This window comes from Oryzias latipes, chromosome 23, assembly GCF_053564925.1.
Source record: "Oryzias latipes strain Hd-rR chromosome 23, Olatipes_Hd-rR_3.1".
Lineage (NCBI taxonomy): Eukaryota > Metazoa > Chordata > Actinopteri > Beloniformes > Adrianichthyidae > Oryzias > Oryzias latipes.
Genome location: NC_136259.1, coordinates 1,363,006 through 1,382,082, shown reverse-complemented (window position 1 = coordinate 1,382,082; position 19,077 = coordinate 1,363,006). Strand labels below are relative to the sequence as shown.

At 49.4% G+C, this 19,077-nt stretch overlaps 1 protein-coding gene across 33 annotated transcripts in view; it reads left to right on the top strand.

Annotated features, from left to right (window-relative positions):
* sox5 (SRY-box transcription factor 5) overlaps positions 1-19,077 on the top strand; it is a 99,854-nt gene that overhangs the window by 36,227 nt on the left and 44,550 nt on the right. For 22 of the 33 annotated variants that reach the window (XM_078941434.1, XM_023952080.2, XM_078941433.1 and 19 more), the window contains exons 4-6: positions 3,887-3,973; positions 16,377-16,549; positions 18,319-18,387. In XM_078941434.1, coding sequence (XP_078797560.1) covers positions 3,887-3,973; positions 16,377-16,549; positions 18,319-18,387 — 329 coding nt within the window. 33 annotated transcript variants of the gene reach the window in all.

Sequence of the window (19,077 nt, the reverse complement as noted above, 5' to 3'; positions counted from 1 at the left end):
TCTCTGAGAGTGTAGATGTGAGAAACGTGCTCTGCTCATGCGGACATGTGGGGTTTTGATATTTTATGCCCCCCAAGCATCATACAGGTTTAATAAGGAGCTGGAAGGAGCTGATACAGAATGAATCTGCACCACTTTGAACGTCTCCAAGCTCAGAACTACCACTGAACCCTTTGTCAGCGGGGTGGAGAGGCATCCACCCTTCAGCTAGAGACACCCCACCCTGCAAAACAGGTCACGTCAGGAGGAGGAACGCCCGGAAAGTGTGCCCCCCCTCCCACCCGCTTATGTGATTTTTGGACGTCCAGCCGTTCCCTCACTTTAAATGCAGTCAGGTGCTGGTCCATGAAAAAGGCGTGAAGAGGCTCCGTTAGGATGGGATTTACAGCGGAGCGGCCGGGATGGGAATTTGGGGGTGCCCCCCCCGCCCACTAAGCAGCTGTTTTCCAAAAAGGTGAAGCAGGTTTTGGGTTGTTTGTGGTTCGATCAGGAAAAAAGATGCCCTGCTCTCATTTCAGCTCTCCTCTTCCCGCTTCTCCTCCTCCTGTCCATTTCCTCCCATTTCGCCGTCCTCCACACAATGCCGGAGCCTCTTGGCTTTTATTAATAGTTAAAGTGGCCCCGGCCTGTCACAGGGGACAATGGCTGCATCCCTGTTAATAAATAAAAATAATAACTAGGAGATGGAGACAGAGAGCGAAGGAGAGCGGCCGACACGGCCATTTGTTGTTCCCTCTCACTTGTCAAAGCTCTTTGGCTTAAAAGCCTCTGTCATTGTTGAGGTAGAAAGGGCCGGTGGGGAGGGGGGGGGGGGGGTGAGAGAGCCAGAGGAGGAAGGAAAGGAACAGCGAGGGCTAATAGCACCTGTTGGGGTGATGGTGAGACAGCTGTCATTGGAGCGGGGGGGGGGGGGCTGTCTTTCTGCTTACATACCCCCCCCCCCATCCCTGCCACCCCCCACTCGCGTACGAGCAAAAGCCTCCGTCGCTCCCTGAAGGAGCTGCACGGCGGCGTCGGAGCTAAACTCTTTCAGGAAGAAAGTCCAAAAGCGGACGGCGCCGAAGAGAAAAGTGTGATGGTCTGAATCCGTCTGCGTTGCTCATCAGCGGGGCAGGAATACTGTCATCCAGAAGGCGGAGGAAAAGACCAGATTCAGGCCTCTGGGGGACACACAAAACACACACACAAGCACACACACGTCAACAACAGAGGTAAAGGATGCAGGCGACACTGCAGGGCTGTTGGGCTGCTCACCTGTGCATCCATTTGTGTTCAGTGTCATTTGTGTGCAGTGTCATTTGTGTGCAGTGTCATTTGTGTGCAGTGTCATTTGTGTGCAGTGTCATTTGTGTGCAGTGTCATTTGTGTGCAGTGTCATTTGTGTGCAGTCTCATTTGTGTGCGGTCTCATTTGTGTGCAGTGTCATTTTTGTGCAGTGTCATTTGTGAGCAGTGTCATTTGTGTGCAGTCAGGTGTCGTTTTAAATCTTTAAAAACATCTTTTTTTTTGTCTTTTTGGCCGTGCAGGGGCGAATTTAGTCATTCAAGGGCCCAGGGCAAAAACATCAGGTGGCCCCCTTTATTTGCACTTTTTTTCATTTTTTTTAAAAGTTCTTTTTAGAATACAAAATTAAACTACAGCTTTTGAGCAATAGTTCTGAAAGACTAATAAAATGAAGAAATGTAGATATATATTACATTTTATTTGATTTATCCTCCAAGAATGTATGCCAGTTTACATTTTATGTGGCAATACATTTTTTCTTTATTTAATGAGTAAAAGTGTTTAAATTATAATTTCAATTGTTGTGTTACTAAATGAGGTGCTTCTCAGAATAGATGAGAACAACAACATCTGTTTCTGTGCTGACATTTTTGTATTGTGACATAAAACACCAAGTTGTTCCTTAAAATTGATTATTTTTGTGATCTCAAATGAGTATTTTATGCACACAATTAGCATTTTTTGTGCACAAGTTCTTATTTTGCAAGCACAAATTAGTTGTATTATTGATAATAAAATACTGATTTGTGCAGACCACTACTAATTCATAGTCACAAATTATTAATATTAGGGAACAAATTATTTGTTTTATGTCCTTTCCAGGCCTCCATAGTTTTGTAATTTGTTTGTTTTTGTAAACAACTTTCTGTGTAACCATATTGTTAAACTGTAATCAAAGCAGCTTTTGTGTGATTGAAGAAGCAAACTTCACACCTGTGTGTGTGTTTGTGTTGATTGTGCAAGTGTGTGTGTCCACATGTGTGTGTCTACATGTGTGTGAGTTCGTCTTGATTGTGCACGTATGTGTGTCTACATGTGTGTCTGTCCACATGTGTGTGTGTCCACATGTGTGTGTGTCGACATAAGTGTGTCCACATGTGTGTGTGTCTACATGTGTGTGTGTCCACATGTGTGTGTGTCCACGTGTGTGTGTGTCCACATGTGTGTGTGTCCACATAAGTGTGTCCACATGTGTGTGTCTACATGTGTGTGTGTGCACATGTGTGTTTGTCTACATGTGTGTCTGTCTACATTTGTGTGTGTCCACATGTGTGTGTCCACGTGTGTGTGTGTCCACATGTGTGTGTGTCCACATAAGTGTGTCCACATGTGTGTGTCTACATGTGTGTGTGTCCACATGTGTGTGTGTCTACATGTGTGTGTGTCTACATGTGTGTGTGTCCACGTGTGTGTGTGTCCACGTGTGTGTGTGTGTCCACATGTGTGTGTGTGTGTCCACGTGTGTGTGTGTCTACATGTGTGTCTGTCTACATGTGTGTGTGTCTACATGTGTGTGTGTCTACATGTGTGTGTGTCCACATGTGTGTGTGTCCACATGTGTGTGTGTCTACATGTGTGTGTGTCCACATGTGTGTGTGTCCACATGTGTGTGTCCACGTGTGTGTGTGTCCACATGTGTGTGTGTCCACATGTGTGTGTTTCCACATGTGTGTGTGTGTCCACATGTGTGTGTCCACGTGTGTGTGTGTCCACATGTGTGTGTGTCCACATGTGTGTGTGTCCACATTTGTGTGTGTGTCCACATGTGTGTGTCCACGTGTGTGTGTGTCCACATGTGTGTGTGTCCACATTTGTGTGTGTGTCCACATGTGTGTGTCCACGTGTGTGTGTGTCCACATGTGTGTGTGTCCACATGTGTGTGTGTCCACATGTGTGTGTCCACGTGTGTGTGTGTCCACATGTGTGTGTGTCTACATTTGTGTGTGTCCACATGTGTGTGTCCACGTGTGTGTGTGTCCACATGTGTGTGTGTCCACATGTGTGTGTGTCCACATGTGTGTGTGTCCACATGTGTGCACACGTTAAAGTTTGAATCTGTCCGTGTGTCTGCTCTCCCGTGTGACCCCCCCCCGTTGCTGTGGCTGTGTGCACATTTGTGGGAGAGTGTGATCATAGTCGGTGTCTGTAATTAGTGACTCCGCCGGTGTGTGCGCGCCCGTGCGGGCTTGGAGCCGGCGTGCGGGGTGTGTGTGGAAACAAAGCGCGGCTGATAATGCGTCCATTGTGGCGCCGGTGCATTAAGGGCCTCTTTGTCTCGGGGCCCACAGGGCTAATGATTCTCTAGCAGCAGGTGAGAGGGAGAAAAGCCTCTCTCCGTCCTCCACTCGTCCCTCTGCCTCTCGCCGTTCCCTTGTTTTTGTTTTTCACATTTGCTCTCTCTTCGATTATCAGCTTCCCTCCTTCCAGCCTTGCCCCCCTCCCCCCCTCCCCGCTGATGCGGCCATTAGGCTGAGCCGCCGCTGCCTTTATTACAGCAAATGGACTTTAAATGAGCTTTATTGTCATGTTGGCCAGCCATCTGAATCCCTCTCTGTCTTTCTCTCTCTCTCCTCCACCCCCCACCCCCCACCCCCTTAAATAGAGGCCCCCAGCATTGAGAGGCTGTTGTCAAAGGACTGGAAGGATAAACTTTTGGCCATGGGCTCAGGGCACATCGCAGAAATTAAAGGTATGCTACAAGTGGAAAGCAACACAGCTGAGCTCCTCAGTTTATCATCCAATGAGCTTAAAGACCCACTCAGGTGAAAACTGTCGTCTTGACGTTTCCTCGTAGCATCCGCTTTGTGAAAATGAAGCTTAAAGTTTCTCTTCTGAGTATCTCTCTATTCAAATCTTTGGGGAAGAAATGCATTTTTGAAAAAGATCATATTTGTGACGTAGACGATACGCTGGGCGGTCCACAAGCTCCCAGCTCCGCCCCTTTCTGATGCGTCCACTGGTAGACGACTCGACCTTCGTTAAGGCCCGTACACACCGGGACGAATATTCGCCAGGCGTTATTCGCCAGCGTTTTTCGCCACGTTTTTTGTGTTCACACCCAGGCGATTTTCGCTGACGATGAGCTGAGTGAACATGCAATTTCCTTCCCTGACATTAGATGGCGCTTAATGTAAAACAGAAATACTCCTGTACACAAGGTGGCGCTGCGCAACTTTACGATTCTTAAAGTCGCTTTTCACTCAGAAGAAGAGAGCAAGTATTTACGCGCTTGTCAGAATCATACAAAGAAAACATGAATATTTCAAGCATCAGTAGCTCCAACTGGTGCTTGGTTCGGGGATATTTTAGAATGTCCGTCATTATTTCTTCGCGGCAGTGTAGACGCTACTTGGCGTCTTTCTTCTTCGCTGGTATGTGTGCTCAGCAAGGCAGTTTTGTGTTTGAGCGCCCCCAAGTTGTGTTTTACTGTAACTACAGAAGCTCCAGACACGTGTGCAAAAGCGCCATTCTCATTGGTCGAATAGATTTCGACGCGACGCGTCGAAAAAAAAAAACGAACCCGAGGCGTTTTTTTTTTTTGACGCTTTGGCGCTTGGCGTTTTTTCGCCTCGGTGTGCACACTCAAATTGGTGCCCTTTGTTTAGTCACGAGGCGTTAAACGTCGGCGAAAATCGCCGGCGAAATTCGTCCCGGTGTGAACAGGCCTTTCGTCTTGGTCTTCTTCGCCGATCTGGTGTCTGGATCTAAACGGCACGGCCAAACAGCTCCGACACTGCTGCCATTTTTGTTACAGCGCTGATGTCAGGTTGGAGGTGTGAGCGGCTGTAAACGGATGGATGGCGGGAAGTGGAGGCAGGCTTAGTCTGCTTTATTTCTAATGAAACGCTACCGCTCTGCAGAAACTAGGTCCTAGAAAGCGGCACAAGGTTTTTGATTGTGGCTAAAAACGGTAAAATCTTAAAGAAATAGCACCGGGAACGCTTCTCCAATAGATCAAAAGAGGATCGGAGATCCTAACGGATCCTGACAAGTGAGCCTTTTACAGTAAGGATGTCTCTTAGGATCGTTTGGGTTTTTTTATTACTATTTTCAAATATTCTTGTGGGAGCCGGTTTAGCTCGTGCTGGTTTGCGGCGCCTTCCGTTCGTGAAACCAGGGTTCGACTCCGGGCTGCTCCCTGTTCCCTTCTCTACCTCTGCCGGTTCCAAGCCCGGTTTGAGAAGGTTGCGTCAGGAAGGGCATCCGGCGTAAAACATTGCCAAATCTACCATGCGACTCGTTCGCTGTGGCGACCCCTGATGGGAGAAGCCGAAAGTGGAAGATTTTCAAATATTCTTGTAGATGGAAACAGTCTACAGTCGTATCTTTTGAACGTTTTGTTTGCTCATTAGCGGTCAGGCCGGTAATGCAGATGCATTATGATCGTGATATGTTAATAGACAACACTGTGATTAATGTTGGCACACATGGTCATACATACCATGCTTTAGGCATTTAACCAATCAGATGGAGCCGTTTCATGTCAGATGCTCGCCTCCTATGTAGACTCGAGTCTTTTGGAGAACAATTTAAGATTTGTTGACTCTCATTTAAATTAAAGTGTTGTAGTGAAATGGAAATCGTGTTTGTGGTTGTTTGGCTATTTGTTGATGTATCCAGGTTATTTTGTCGTCGTAATATTGATCACTAATATTGCAAATGGCGAGTTTTGCCCACATGGTGCCGCCCTGTGAGGCGTTCACCGTGTCAGACGGTCACATGGTTTTTCTGTCTTCCGTTCCGTGAGCGGCTGTGCTTATTTAAAGAAAAATCCCCCGTGTCCGTTTTTTTAAAGAGGCTTTCAAAGCGTGGTGCGTTCACTGACAGGGCTGCACACTGCGACTCAAGACTTTGCAGCTCCCGTTGTGTTGAATTTCTCTAGAGTACATCTCGTAGAAGTACGTCTGCTTTCTTTAGTTGCTGTTCTTTAGGGTTGTTCTCTCGGTGCCTAAAGGTTTGGATGTGGGAAAATTGTTGAACTGTAAATTTGCAAGCCGGGAAAAAAGAGTTGTGCGTTTAAAAAAAGAACTGAAATGAGACTTTAACCCTTAAACGGCAGAGTTGTAAATACACACTCTTTGACGTAGATCAGATAAATTGTGTGAATGTGACGCTTTCCCAAATGCTAACACAAAGTGTTGTGTAACGGCACAAAGCAAGTTACCATAATAGCATAGATGGTTACGGAAGGAAAAGAATGTCAACACTGAAGTTAAAGCTCAGATGCTAAAGGGTTACATCCTGAATTTTCTTCAGTTTCTGGTTGGGTTGAATGAGCAGAGTTCAAATCGATCCCACTGTCTGGTTTCACAATGCACTTTTAGGAGCAGACCAGCCCTGCTGCAAAGGTCCTGGATGCTAACGGAGCTGCACAGCTGAGGGCAGGAAGGCCTGCTGGCCAGACAGGAAATGTCGTTGGAGTAAAACCAGCTGGTCGAATTATTGCCAGACTACATTTATTTATGATCTCATATTCTGCCCAACGACACAATGTTTACAGATGAGACATTTTGCAGTCATTTCCTGATTTGACTCTTTTTTTGGCCTGTCATTTTTTTAATAGAAGTAGATTTTTCTTGCATCACTTTAATTTGCTTCACTTTGAAAAGTTTATTTGTGTTTAGACAGTAGTGACCGGCGCCAAGGTTCACTTGCAAGTGAACCCAGATCATTGACTGTACATGAGACCTGGACTGAGTGGCCCCTCCCCCCTCTGGTTCCTAAAAGAGAGTACATGCTGGGTCCTATAGACTTTTATAGACATATTAACAGCTGTTACTCAGTCAATATGTTTTTCAGAAAACCCATCATTGCTCTGATGCCTTTTTTCTTAACATGCTCTTCGGAATCCAAAATTTCTGATGACATTTTTTCTCCAGTGAAAATTGTTCAAGTTAGAAACGGACCAACCTGATGCCTGAGTGTGTTGTTTAAATGTTTGATTGAGGGATTTTCTGAAGTGATAGAGGTGTGAAGTTCCAAATATGATTGGCAAGACTGGTTGCCATAGAAACTGACAGTTTCTAGTTCCAACATGGCGACGTCTGTATTGTGAAAAAATGGCAACTGAATTGACGTAATTTAGTTGAATCCAAAGGTATTTTATGTTTTTGTTTGGGTGACATTACAGTAACTCAGTCCAGTTCTCATATACAGTCAATGACCTGAACTCTTGTTGTCACACCGGCTGCAGTGGATGATTATGAACAGAAGTGAAATGTGACACAAACTGGAGGGAAAACTAAACAGCAGAGCAAAGCTTTGACCATCTGCAGGGGAAAAGTCGAGGGAGAAAAACGAGATGGAGGAGAGAGAAGAAGGAGGCTAAAGGAGAGAGAAGGAGGAAAGAAGGAGGCTGGAGGAGGCTGGAGGAGACAGAAGGAGAGAAAAGGAGGCTGGAGGGGAGAGAAGGAGGATAGAGGAGAGAGAAGGAGGCTGGAGGAGAGAGAAGGAGGCTGGAGGAGAGAGAAGGAGGCTAGAGGAGAGAGAAGGAGGCTAGAGGAGAGAGAAGGAGGCTAGAGGAGAGAGAAGGAGGCTGGAGGAGAGAGAAGGAGGCTGGAGGAGAGAGAAGGAGGCTAGAGGAGAGAGAAGGAGGCTGGAGGAGAGAGAAGGAGGCTGGAGGAGAGAGAAGGAGGCTGGAGGAGAGAGAAGGAGGCTGGAGGAGAGAGAAGGAGGATAGAGGAGAGAGAAGGAGGCTAAAGGAGAGAGAAGGAGGAAAGAATGAGGCTGGAGGAGGCTGGAGGAGACAGAAGGAGAGAAAGGGAGGCTGGAGGGGAGAGAAGGAGGATAGAGGAGAGAGAAGGAGGCTGGAGGAGAGAGAAGGAGGCTGGAGGAGAGAGAAGGAGGCTGGAGGAGAGAGAAGGAGGCTAGAGGAGAGAGAAGGAGGCTGGAGGAGAGAGAAGGAGGCTGGAGGAGAGAGAAGGAGGCTGGAGGAGAGAGAAGGAGGCTAGAGGAGAGAGAAGGAGGCTGGAGGAGAGAGAAGGAGGCCAGAGGAGAGAGAAGGAGAGAAAAGGAGGCTGGAGGGGAGAGAAGGGGGCTAGAGGAGAGAGAAGGAGGCTGGAGGAGAGAGAAGGAGGCTGGAGGAGAGAAAAGGAGGCTGGAGGAGAGAGAAGGAGGCCAGAGGAGAGAGAAGGAGGCTAGAGGAGAGAAAAGGAGGCTGGAGGAGAGAGAAGGAGGCTAGAGGAGAGAGAAGGAGGCTAGAGGAGAGAGAAGGAGGCTGGAGGAGAGAGAAGGAGGCTAGAGGAGAGAGAAGGAGGCTGGAGGAGAGAGAAGGAGGCTGGAGGAGAGAGAAGGAGAGAAAAGGAGGCTGGAGGGGAGAGAAGGAGGCTGGAGGAGAGAGAAGGAGGCTGGAGGAGAGAGAAGGAGGCCAGAGGAGAGAGAAGGAGAGAAAAGGAGGCTGGAGGGGAGAGAAGGGGGCTAGAGGAGAGAGAAGGAGGCTGGAGGAGAGAGAAGGAGGCTAGAGGAGAGAGAAGGAGGCTGGAGGAGAGAGAAGGAGGCTGGAGGAGAGAGAAGGAGAGAAAAGGAGGCTGGAGGGGAGAGAAGGAGGCTGGAGGAGAGAGAAGGAGGCTAGAGGGGAGAGAAGGAGGAGAGAAGGAGGCTGGAGGAGACAGAAGGAGAGAAAAGGAGGCTGGAGGGGAGAGAAGGAGGATAGAGGAGAGAGAAGGAGGCTGGAGGAGAGAGATGGAGGCTAGAGGAGAGCAAAGGAGGCTAGAGGAGAGAGAAGGAGGCTGGAGGAGAGAGAAGGAGGCTGGAGGAGAGAGAAGGAGGAGAGAGGAGAGAGAAGGAGGCTGGAGGAGAGAGAAGGAGAGAAAAGGAGGCTGGAGGGGAGAGAAGGAGGCTGGAGGAGAGAGAAGGAGGCTAGAGGGGAGAGAAGGAGGAGAGAAGGAGGCTGGAGGAGACAGAAGGAGAGAAAAGGAGGCTGGAGGGGAGAGAAGGAGGATAGAGGAGAGAGAAGGAGGCTGGAGGAGAGAGAAGGAGGCTGGAGGAGAGAGAGGGAGGCTGGAGGAGAGAGAAGGAGGCTAGAGGAGAGAGAAAGAGGCTAGAGGAGAGAGAAGGAGGCTGGAGGAGAGAGAAGGAGGCTGAAGGAGAGAGATGGAGGCTAGAGGAGAGCAAAGGAGGCTAGAGGAGAGAGAAGGAGGCTGGAGGAGAGAGAAGGAGGCTGGAGGAGAGAGAAGGAGGCTGGAGGAGAGAGATGGAGGCTAGAGGAGAGAGATGGAGGCTAGAGGAGAGCAAAGGAGGCTAGAGGAGAGAGAAGGAGGCTGGAGGAGAGAGAAGGAGGCTGGAGGAGAGAGAAGGAGGCTAGAGGAGAGAGAAGGAGGCTGGAGGAGAGAGAAGGAGGCTAGAGGAGAGAGAAGGAGGCTGGAGGAGAGAGAAGGAGGCTGGAGGAGAGAGATGGAGGCTGGAGGAGAGAGAAGGAGGCTGGAGGAGAGAGAAGGAGGCTGGAGGAGAGAGAAGGAGGCTGGAGGAGAGAGAAGGAGGCTGGAGGAGAGAGAAGGAGGCTGGAGGAGAGAGAAGGAGGCTAGAGGAGAGAGAAGGAGGCTGGAGGAGAGAGAAGGAGGCTGGAGGAGAGAGAAGGAGGCTGGAGGAGAGAGAAGGAGGCTGGAGGAGAGAGAAGGAGGCTAGAGGAGAGAGAAGGAGGCTGGAGGAGAGAGAAGGAGGCTAGAGGAGAGAGAAGGAGGCTGGAGGAGAGAGAAGGAGGCTGGAGGAGAGAGATGGAGGCTGGAGGAGAGAGAAGGAGGCTGGAGGAGAGAGAAGGAGGCTGGAGGAGAGAGAAGGAGGCTGGAGGAGAGAGAAGGAGGCTGGAGGAGAGAGAAGGAGGCTGGAGGAGAGAGATGGAGGCTGGAGGAGAGAGAAGGAGGCTGGAGGAGAGAGAAGGAGGCTGGAGGAGAGAGAAGGAGGCTGGAGGAGAGAGAAGGAGGCTAGAGGAGAGAGAAGGAGGCTGGAGGAGAGAGAAGGAGGCTGGAGGAGAGAGAAGGAGGCTGGAGGAGAGAGAAGGAGGCTGGAGGAGAGAGAAGGAGGCTGGAGGAGAGAGAAGGAGGCTGGAGGAGAGAGAAGGAGGCTAGAGGAGAGAGAAGGAGGCTGGAGGAGAGAGAAGGAGGCTGGAGGAGAGAGAAGGAGGCTAGAGGAGAGAGAAGGAGGAAAGAAGGAGGCTGGAGGAGGCTGGAGGAGACAGAAGGAGAGAAAAGGAGGCTGGAGGGGAGAGAAGGAGGATAGAGGAGAGAGAAGGAGGCTGGAGGAGAGAGAAGGAGGCTGGAGGAGAGAGAAGGAGGCTAGAGGAGAGAGAAGGAGGAAAGAAGGAGGCTGGAGGAGGCTGGAGGAGACAGAAGGAGAGAAAAGGAGGCTGGAGGGGAGAGAAGGAGGATAGAGGAGAGAGAAGGAGGCTGGAGGAGAGAGAAGGAGGCTGGAGGAGAGAGAAGGAGGCTAGAGGAGAGAGAAGGAGGAAAGAAGGAGGCTGGAGGAGGCTGGAGGAGACAGAAGGAGAGAAAAGGAGGCTGGAGGGGAGAGAAGGAGGATAGAGGAGAGAGAAGGAGGCTGGAGGAGAGAGAAGGAGGCTGGAGGAGAGAGAAGGAGGCTAGAGGAGAGAGAAGGAGGAAAGAAGGAGGCTGGAGGAGGCTGGAGGAGACAGAAGGAGAGAAAAGGAGGCTGGAGGGGAGAGAAGGAGGATAGAGGAGAGAGAAGGAGGCTAGAGGAGAGAGAAGGAGGCTGGAGGAGAGAGAAGGAGGCTGGAGGAAAGAGAAGGAGGCTAGAGGAGAGAGAAGGAGGCTAGAGGAGAGAGAAGGAGGCTAGAGGAGAGAGAAGGAGGCTGGAGGAGAGAGAAGGAGGCCAGAGGATAGAGAAGGAGGCTGGATGAGAGAGAAGGAGGCTGGAGGCGAGAGAAGGAGAGAAAAGGAGGCTGGAGGGGAGAGAAGGAGGCTAGAGGAGAGAGAAGGAGGCTGGAGGAGAGAGAAGGAGGCTAGAGGAGAGAGAAGGAGGCTGGAGGAGAGAGAAGGAGGCCAGAGGAGAGAGAAGGAGGCTGGAGGAGAGAGAAGGAGGCTAGAGGAGAGAGAAGGAGGCTAGAGGAGAGAGAAGGAGGCTGGAGGAGAGAGAAGGAGGCCAGAGGAGAGAGAAGGAGGCTGGAGGAGAGAGAAGGAGGCTGGAGGAGAGACAAGGAGGCTGGAGGAGAGAGAAGGAGAGAAAAGGAGGCTGGAGGGGAGAGTAGGAGGATAGAGGGGAGAGAAGGAGGAGAGAAGGAGGCTGGAGGAGAGAGAAGGAGGCTGGAGGAGAGAGAAGGAGAGAAAAGGAGGCTGGAGGGGAGAGTAGGAGGATAGAGGGGAGAGAAGGAGGAGAGAAGGAGGCTGGAGGAGACAGAAGGAGAGAAAAGGAGGCTGGAGGGGAGAGAAGGAGGATAGAGGAGAGAGAAGGAGGCTAGAGGAGAGAGAAGGAGGCTAGAGGAGAGAGAAGGAGGCTGGAGGAGAGAGAAGGAGGCTAGAGGAGAGAGAAGGAGGCTGGAGGAGAGAGAAGGAGGCCAGAGGAGAGAGAAGGAGGCTGGAGGAGAGAGAAGGAGGCTAGAGGAGAGAGAAGGAGGCTAGAGGAGAGAGAAGGAGGCTAGAGGAGAGAGAAGGAGGCTAGAGGAGAGAGAAGGAGGCTGGAGGAGAGAGAAGGAGGCTAGAGGAGAGAGAAGGAGGCTGGAGGAGAGAGAAGGAGGCCAGAGGAGAGAGAAGGAGGCTGGAGGAGAGAGAAGGAGGCTAGAGGAGAGAGAAGGAGGCTGGAGGAGAGAGAAGGAGGCTGGAGGAGAGAGAAGGAGGCTGGAGGAGAGAGAAGGAGGCTGGAGGAGAGAGAAGGAGGCCAGAGGAGAGAGAAGGAGGCTGGAGGAGAGAGAAGGAGGCTAGAGGAGAGAGAAGGAGGCTGGAGGAGAGAGAAGGAGGCTGGAGGAGAGAGATGGAGGCTGGAGGAGAGCGGCTACTCCTCTCTGGAAGTCCGGGGCAAAGCCGTGGCTCTCCTCCAGTAATTGAGCTTCATTAGGAAGCAAAGCAGTTTGTAATCAAAGAGCCTCCCAGAGCAGCATGGCCGTCCAAAGGGGGGCTCCATTGATCAAACCCCTTTTTCCCAGCTCCCCGCTGCGCTGACATTTCTGTGTAAGGGCGTCCCGCGTGGCACAGCGTCACACCAACAGCTGGAGAGCGGTGTGTGTGCGTGAAACGTGGAAGTGCGTCTGGGATCTGCTCGGCCCTCTGGGAGGATAAAGGTAGAAATGGGCTGAAAGTGAAGCCAAAGAGCGGCACCCGTGTGTTTTTTCCACGCTGAACTCCACTGAGGAGCGTTTTCAGGAAGCAAAGAGCCTCTGAGCTTCTGGCTTCCTGTAGTTCAGTAAATGTCCATTTAAAAAACTGCAATCATGGAATGTGGAACATGTCTCATAGATAGCACTTCCCGTTTTTGAAGAGCGCATTCTTGACCACGCCAATAGCAAATGATGATCACACTGGACGAACAGGGAGGGGCTTCTTCTTCTTCTACTGTTACTGGTGCACGTCTGCCACCTACAGTGGGAAGAGGCTTGGTGTAAAATGTGGTAGCGGTGCAGATCTGGTGGATCTGGCTCCAGGTGTTTTCTTTCAAAGCTCTTTTCCGACATATGAAAGACTCTGTCGTAGAATTTCAGATTGGCGATCATTCATTTCTCCTTCACCATCAATTATCAGATGGTTGGCACTTCAGTAAATCAACAAAGGACGCCCCCCCTTTTAGGGCTGCATTCACTACCAAATTCCAGTTCCTGGTTGGTCAAAGTCTCGACCTGCCTTTTTTCAACGGTTGCGAGTTTTGTACGTTGTCCCTTGTGAACACGGACATACAGTTTTTCTTATTGCCAGCGGTCGCTGGAACCAGCTTTGCCACGGACGATGTGAACGAAGATTTATACGGGACATTTCTCCTACAATGAAATCTGGAATATTTTCAGTTAATTTCAAAATAAAATTCTCCTGGAACCACGAAGATGCTCTCTGAGATCTAAAGACATGTTCTTTAAATCTGGGAAGGCACTATTTACCTTTATTTATGAAAGCTGATGATGATACTGATTAGAACACAACTAATACCGGGTTAGAAACCATCACTTTGTAATAATGTCACATAAAGATTTTGTCATGAACACAAGCAGTTTAGTTGACTTTAAATTCTACTATGTAATGATAAAAAGGCTGTCGTTTCTGTGGAAGAACCCCCTGGAGGATATTCTTTGAACTTTTTTCAGTCACTTTTGATTTTAAACGTGCTTCAATCAGGAAGTTAACAGCTTACCTCTGTGATTTTGCTGTTACTTTTGGGTCAAAGCCTCCGGTATTCCCAGGGTGCTTTGTGGAGCCATGCCCAGAAAACGAGCATGTTTTTTAAACTGCGGCAGTCTTTATCATTTTATGACAAAAAAAGACAACGTGGAGCCAACGCCACGGGCTGCAAACTGCTCCTAGAATTTGGTTTACCTTCATTTCTTTCTTATTGCACTTATAAAGCTGACATCAGTTAGAGCAAATATTAGAAAAGCAGATTTGGGTCTATAGAGAAATGTTTTGCTTAAAGTTATGAAGATATAAAGGAGGTTGATTACTTTCTGTGGCTCTCTGAAGCTAAATGAGTTTTTGGATGAAAATGGTGCGTTTAGGAAGCCTGTAATTCTGTTAGCCTAACAGTGACCGTATTAACTCATTAGGGCGTTTGCTGTAACTTGGTTAACATGTGAATAAACATCTTAACACGTGTTCTTCATTCTGCATAACTCCTCTTTTTTGGTCTGAGGTGGCTCCTGGTCCTCCTCCCTCTCCCTCGCTGAGCCGGGAGGAGTCATCCGTACCGCAGAGGTCATTAATTAGCGGCGTGAACGCAGTGACAAGTATTACAATGTTACAAATTGGTTAATTACGCCGTAGGTGACGGAGTGCTTTTGTGGAAGGAGGAGGAAAAGGAAAGTTGGCTTTGGGGGAGGCGTGCAGGTAGCGCTGGAGCGTGGGAATCTGCCCGAGGAGGAGTGTGCGCAGACCGGTGGAGGAAACCAGTTATCGATCGTCCCGAATGCCCCGCAGCCGCTGAGGAAACGAACCGACACCGGCTGATTTATGACGGGGGGAGAGCTCTGAAGCATGTGTGGCGTGTTCCAGAGCGTGGGTTTCTGTGTGTGCGTTCACTGTCGCCGCTGATACCGGCGCTCGTACCTGCGGTTGGAAGAGGCCAAACGGGGAAAGTCCGCTGAATCTTTCACAGCTCTGTTCACATCTGTGACTTGGCGTCGTCCGATTCTGTCCGGACCTTCATGACCGACTTTCAAACGGTCGGCTCGGCACCGATTCCCCGTCCCTGACTGGTCTAAGTTGAACTGGTTTAACTTTTGACTCAGCCGCCGTGTGTTTTATGGACTAAATACTGTGAGACTTTTGAAAGCAGAAGCTGAAACGTAGATCACACGCTTTCACATCAAACTTTCATTCAAAGCAGTTGCTTGAACTCGCGTTTCCAAGCCCGCCTTGAACGTAGCGTTCTAGTCGAGTAAAAGCCGCCGGACGTTGGGACTCGGGCAGCCGTCTGAGGCGCTGAAGCTGCGATCACAGGCGTCTGCACGCGTGCGAGCAAATATTTCCACTCCAGCTTTAGAAAAAATCCCCTTTGATCGGCCGTTTCACCTTCTCAAACCCCCTCCTCTGCCTCCTTTTTGCCCCCAACACCCCCGTTTGAAGGGGGTAGGTTTCTAACACAGGGCTCATTCTTGTCTTGGTCAGCACGGCTGCACAAAGGTGGCTCTGTGAGGCAGGACAGCGGTGTGTTTATTTTTCCAGCGGCCGGTGCTTCGACAGTTGCCTTTATTGTTCATTGTTGGCGGATGGATAGATGGAGTAAAGGGGGGGGAGGTAAAGGAGGAGCGGGGGGTGCCTTGGAGGTGGGCGGTCGGGTGGACGAGGCGGCGAGTCCCAACTAGGAGGACAAATAGAAGACTCTCACCTTCCCGACGGGCCCAAAGGGCAGCCGGGGGCACCCCCCCCCCTCACTGCCTCCATGTTTTTTTTACTAGTTCCTTTCGTCCCCCGCCGACTTTCCTCCTTTCTCCTCATCTGGTTTGGCGGGTGCAGGAATGCGGCCCTGCTGAAGGTAGCGGCGGGGGAACAATGGGGGATTGTGCTGCTGCACCGTTCAACAAAGACACGGAGGCAAACATCATTACATAGGAGCAGACATGGACACACACACTCCTGCTGATTGGGCCTCGGCGTGCCTCCCTCTAACTACATCCTGTTGAATGATTCAGGCCGTGTGTGTGTGTGTGTGTGTGTGTGTGTCAGTGTAATGGAGCTGGTATGTCAGGATCTGAGGGGTCAAAGGTCAGGCCATGCTAAATGTGAGCAGGAGGCCGGCTGACTGCAGAGTAAACACAGACCAGACACACTCTCCTCTCTTTTTGCTCTTTTTTTTTTTCTTTTCTTCCACAAACGCACAGAAAATACGACTCGACAGCCCCAGCAGCAAAAGTCTCCCCACGTAACTCGATCAAATACGCTTCCAGCCTCGCCGGAAAAATGTAAATTCCCAAACCTGGCCGTGGATTTGCTCTGTTTGTGAAAAGTAGGAATCTGGCTCGGGTCTTCCGTTTGCTTTCCTGCCTCGCTCCGCCACATTTCGCCTGTTTACAAATATTTCTGCAGCCCAGATTTATTTTCCCTCTCTCAATAAGGCAATAAAGCCGGTGATGGACGGGACTTGATGAATTGACGCCGGCCGGCCTGCTTCTCTCCGGGGAAACGAGTCAACATCTGCTTTTCCCGCTCAAACGCGCTTCACGCGTCTTCGGCTGCCGCCCCCTCTCCTACCGTTCAGAGCCCCCAAACAGTCATATATTCAGCTCTTGGATGGGGTTTGCTCAGCTTCAGACGCTGCGTCTTCATTCGACCTTTGACCTCACCCCCACAGCCCTAACGAGTTTGATCGATTCGCATCGTTTGAGCTCGCGTGACTTTTCTATGGGCCTAAGTAAAAGGTTTTACTGTGTAACCTTAACCAAGTTGTGCGTTCCTCTTCAAAGCGCTGCCCCGTCACCTTTGACCCCTGTCTCTTTTTCCACCCTCCAGGTACCCCAGACAGCCTGGCGGAGAAAGAGCGCCAGCTAATGGGCATGATCGGCCAGCTGAGCAGCCTGAGGGAGCAGCTCCTGGCGGCTCACGAGGAGCAGAAGAAGCTCGCCGCCTCCCAAATGGAGAAGCAGCGGCAGCAGATGGAGCTGGCCAAGCAGCAGCAGGACCAGGTAAACCTGTCTGCCTTCAGCACAGTCGGCTGCTTTTAGGAGCTCAGAGGTTCGAATCACACGGCGACGGCTCTGAAATGATGATTCACAATGATGCGGCCTTCCGGTCACGCAACTTCAGATCAGGGCTGCAGCCGTCAGCCGCTGAACCGTCCTCACTATCAAAGGTCGGCTTTTGAATTGATGTCATGGATGGCGCAGTAAGCCGGACAAAAGAGTCAGAGAGAAATCTGTCAGTCAGACTTTATTAACTGTAGAACTTGTTTGTAACACGCTACACGTTAGCGACGTTTGAAGTGTTACATTGTTTGCCACACGCAAAAAAAACAGACTGGTGCCACCAAAATAAACGTTACTGACTACGCTAACTCCCAGAGGTGTTTGAACCAAAACCGTCCCACGCTGTTACACGTTAGCCGCGTTAGCCGCGTTAGCATGTTCACAATAACAACAAAAACAGACCGTTATTCGGACAGAGCGCCGCCTGCGTCTCACAATTGGTTCAACATAAGTAAACACAACCAGAATGAATCTATATGTGAAATGCACCGGATTATAAAGCCCAGTTGTTGTTCTTTTAAAAATTAAGGTTTGTCGTGTTTTTCAGATTAGTTGCTCATCAAAATTGTTAAAGTTTCAACTTTTAGAGCTTCTGTTCTTTGTGGCTTTAATTTTGGTTTCATCCAAACATCCCCTAATACTTTTCAAACAAGCCGTGTAATTCATTTTAATCCTCAATATTAATAAATTATCAACAAATAATGAAGATTAAAAAAAACAACAGGCTTCATTTTCTTCAGTTAGGACCTTCAGAGGTTGCCATGGTTTTAGTTAGGCACCAAATATGTTGCTGTACTTTATTAACCTTGAAACTTTATTTTTTAGAAAACCTCAGTTTTGTGAGAAATTATCCTAATATTACAATTTATTTGTTTTATTCTAAAGTTATATTGTTTCTTCTTTTAATTTGAAATGTCTGGAAGTGTATTTCCTGTAGCTGGTGCGCTAGCAGGTGAACTAATAAAGTTAAGGATGTCAGAAAATTTGCATCATAACATTTAAATTTACATTTCTGGTTTCAGAAAACAGCACATCCTTGTTGTTTTTGCACTGCCGTTATAATAACATCCTTTCAAACAACTGATTTGAAAGCTGACTTCTCAGCTGCTTGTTGGAGGGAATGCAGCACGAGCAACACAACGCACACATGCACGCACGCACATGCACGCTCACACATGCACGCACACACGCACATTCATGCACATTCATGCACACACATGCACGCTCAGTGTGAGCCCTGAGGGGGAAGCCTGTGCTGTATTTGCATAGAAAAGGGTTTCCTCCTCTTCCCTGCTCTTGTTGCTTTTGGAGGACTGCAGCCACGAGGACAAATCACCTGTGACCGACTCGGTGCTGTGCAGCGCCTTCGGCTTCTCTGCAGCGCAGAGGGAAGAAGAAATACTAGACCCTGTGACAAGCGAGACGTTGTTTCCAAAGCCAACGTCTTTCTGCCAGGATGAAGGGAAATGATCATAAAGTTCAGACTGTGATTCAGTAACAGAAAGGGAAGAGCAGAGCGCTGCCGCTGAGTCCACATGAGGGGGGCTCTTTAATATTTCATGTGGAGGCATCGACCCTCTGTCGTGCAACCGGGGCCTCGGAGACCCGCAGATGTGTCGCAGCTCCCACGGGCCCCGAAACACGCACGAAACACCCGTGCACCGCACAGTATGCTGGCTCTAAAAATGTCTCATGCGCTCTGTCCCCAGATTGCCCGGCAACAGCAGCAACTCCTGCAGCAGCAACACAAAATCAACCTCCTGCAGCAGCAGATCCAGGTGAGGCCCGCCGCTGTCTGCCGGAGCGCTCCTTCCTGACGCTGTCTTGTTGGTGGAGTTGTGTGATTGTGATTGGTGAAACTTTTTATTTAGACGTCATTTTTCTGCATTTTTATGTCACAGCTACAACCTTTCTGTTCTTGAATAAAGAAACAATCAGAAATGCTTCATTTTCTTGATAAATGTCCTCCATCTTCAGAAAAACACGTTAAAAACAGAATTTTCATCGGAGTGCGTCCCTCAATGGCCAATTTGCAGGAACCTTTCCCTGCTTTAGCACACGCAGGCACATTCATAACACGCGTTGGCAGGGACAGGACATGCAGTGCACACAGGTGTGCTCATGTTGCATAAGTCACATGGTTACCTTGAACCTCCATGACCTCTCTTTGACAAACGCCTCTTGTTTATTTAGATTTCTCAACGGACAAAAGTTACTTTTTGACCACTTTGGGTCAAAAACAAAAAAGGTTTGTTTTTTTGTCTTCATGGATGTCATCTGACATCCAGGTGGAACCTCCTGTGCTGCTAAATTGGAAGAAATTCAATTTCCTTCTTTTTATTTTTCCTAGTGAATCTTTATGAACAAATGTCATTAAAAGGAATGTAAAAAGAGATTCCAACAAGAAAAAAACCTCTTTCAATGTGAATCTTTGTCTCAAGCTTTAGAGAAAATGGGCGGGTTTGTGT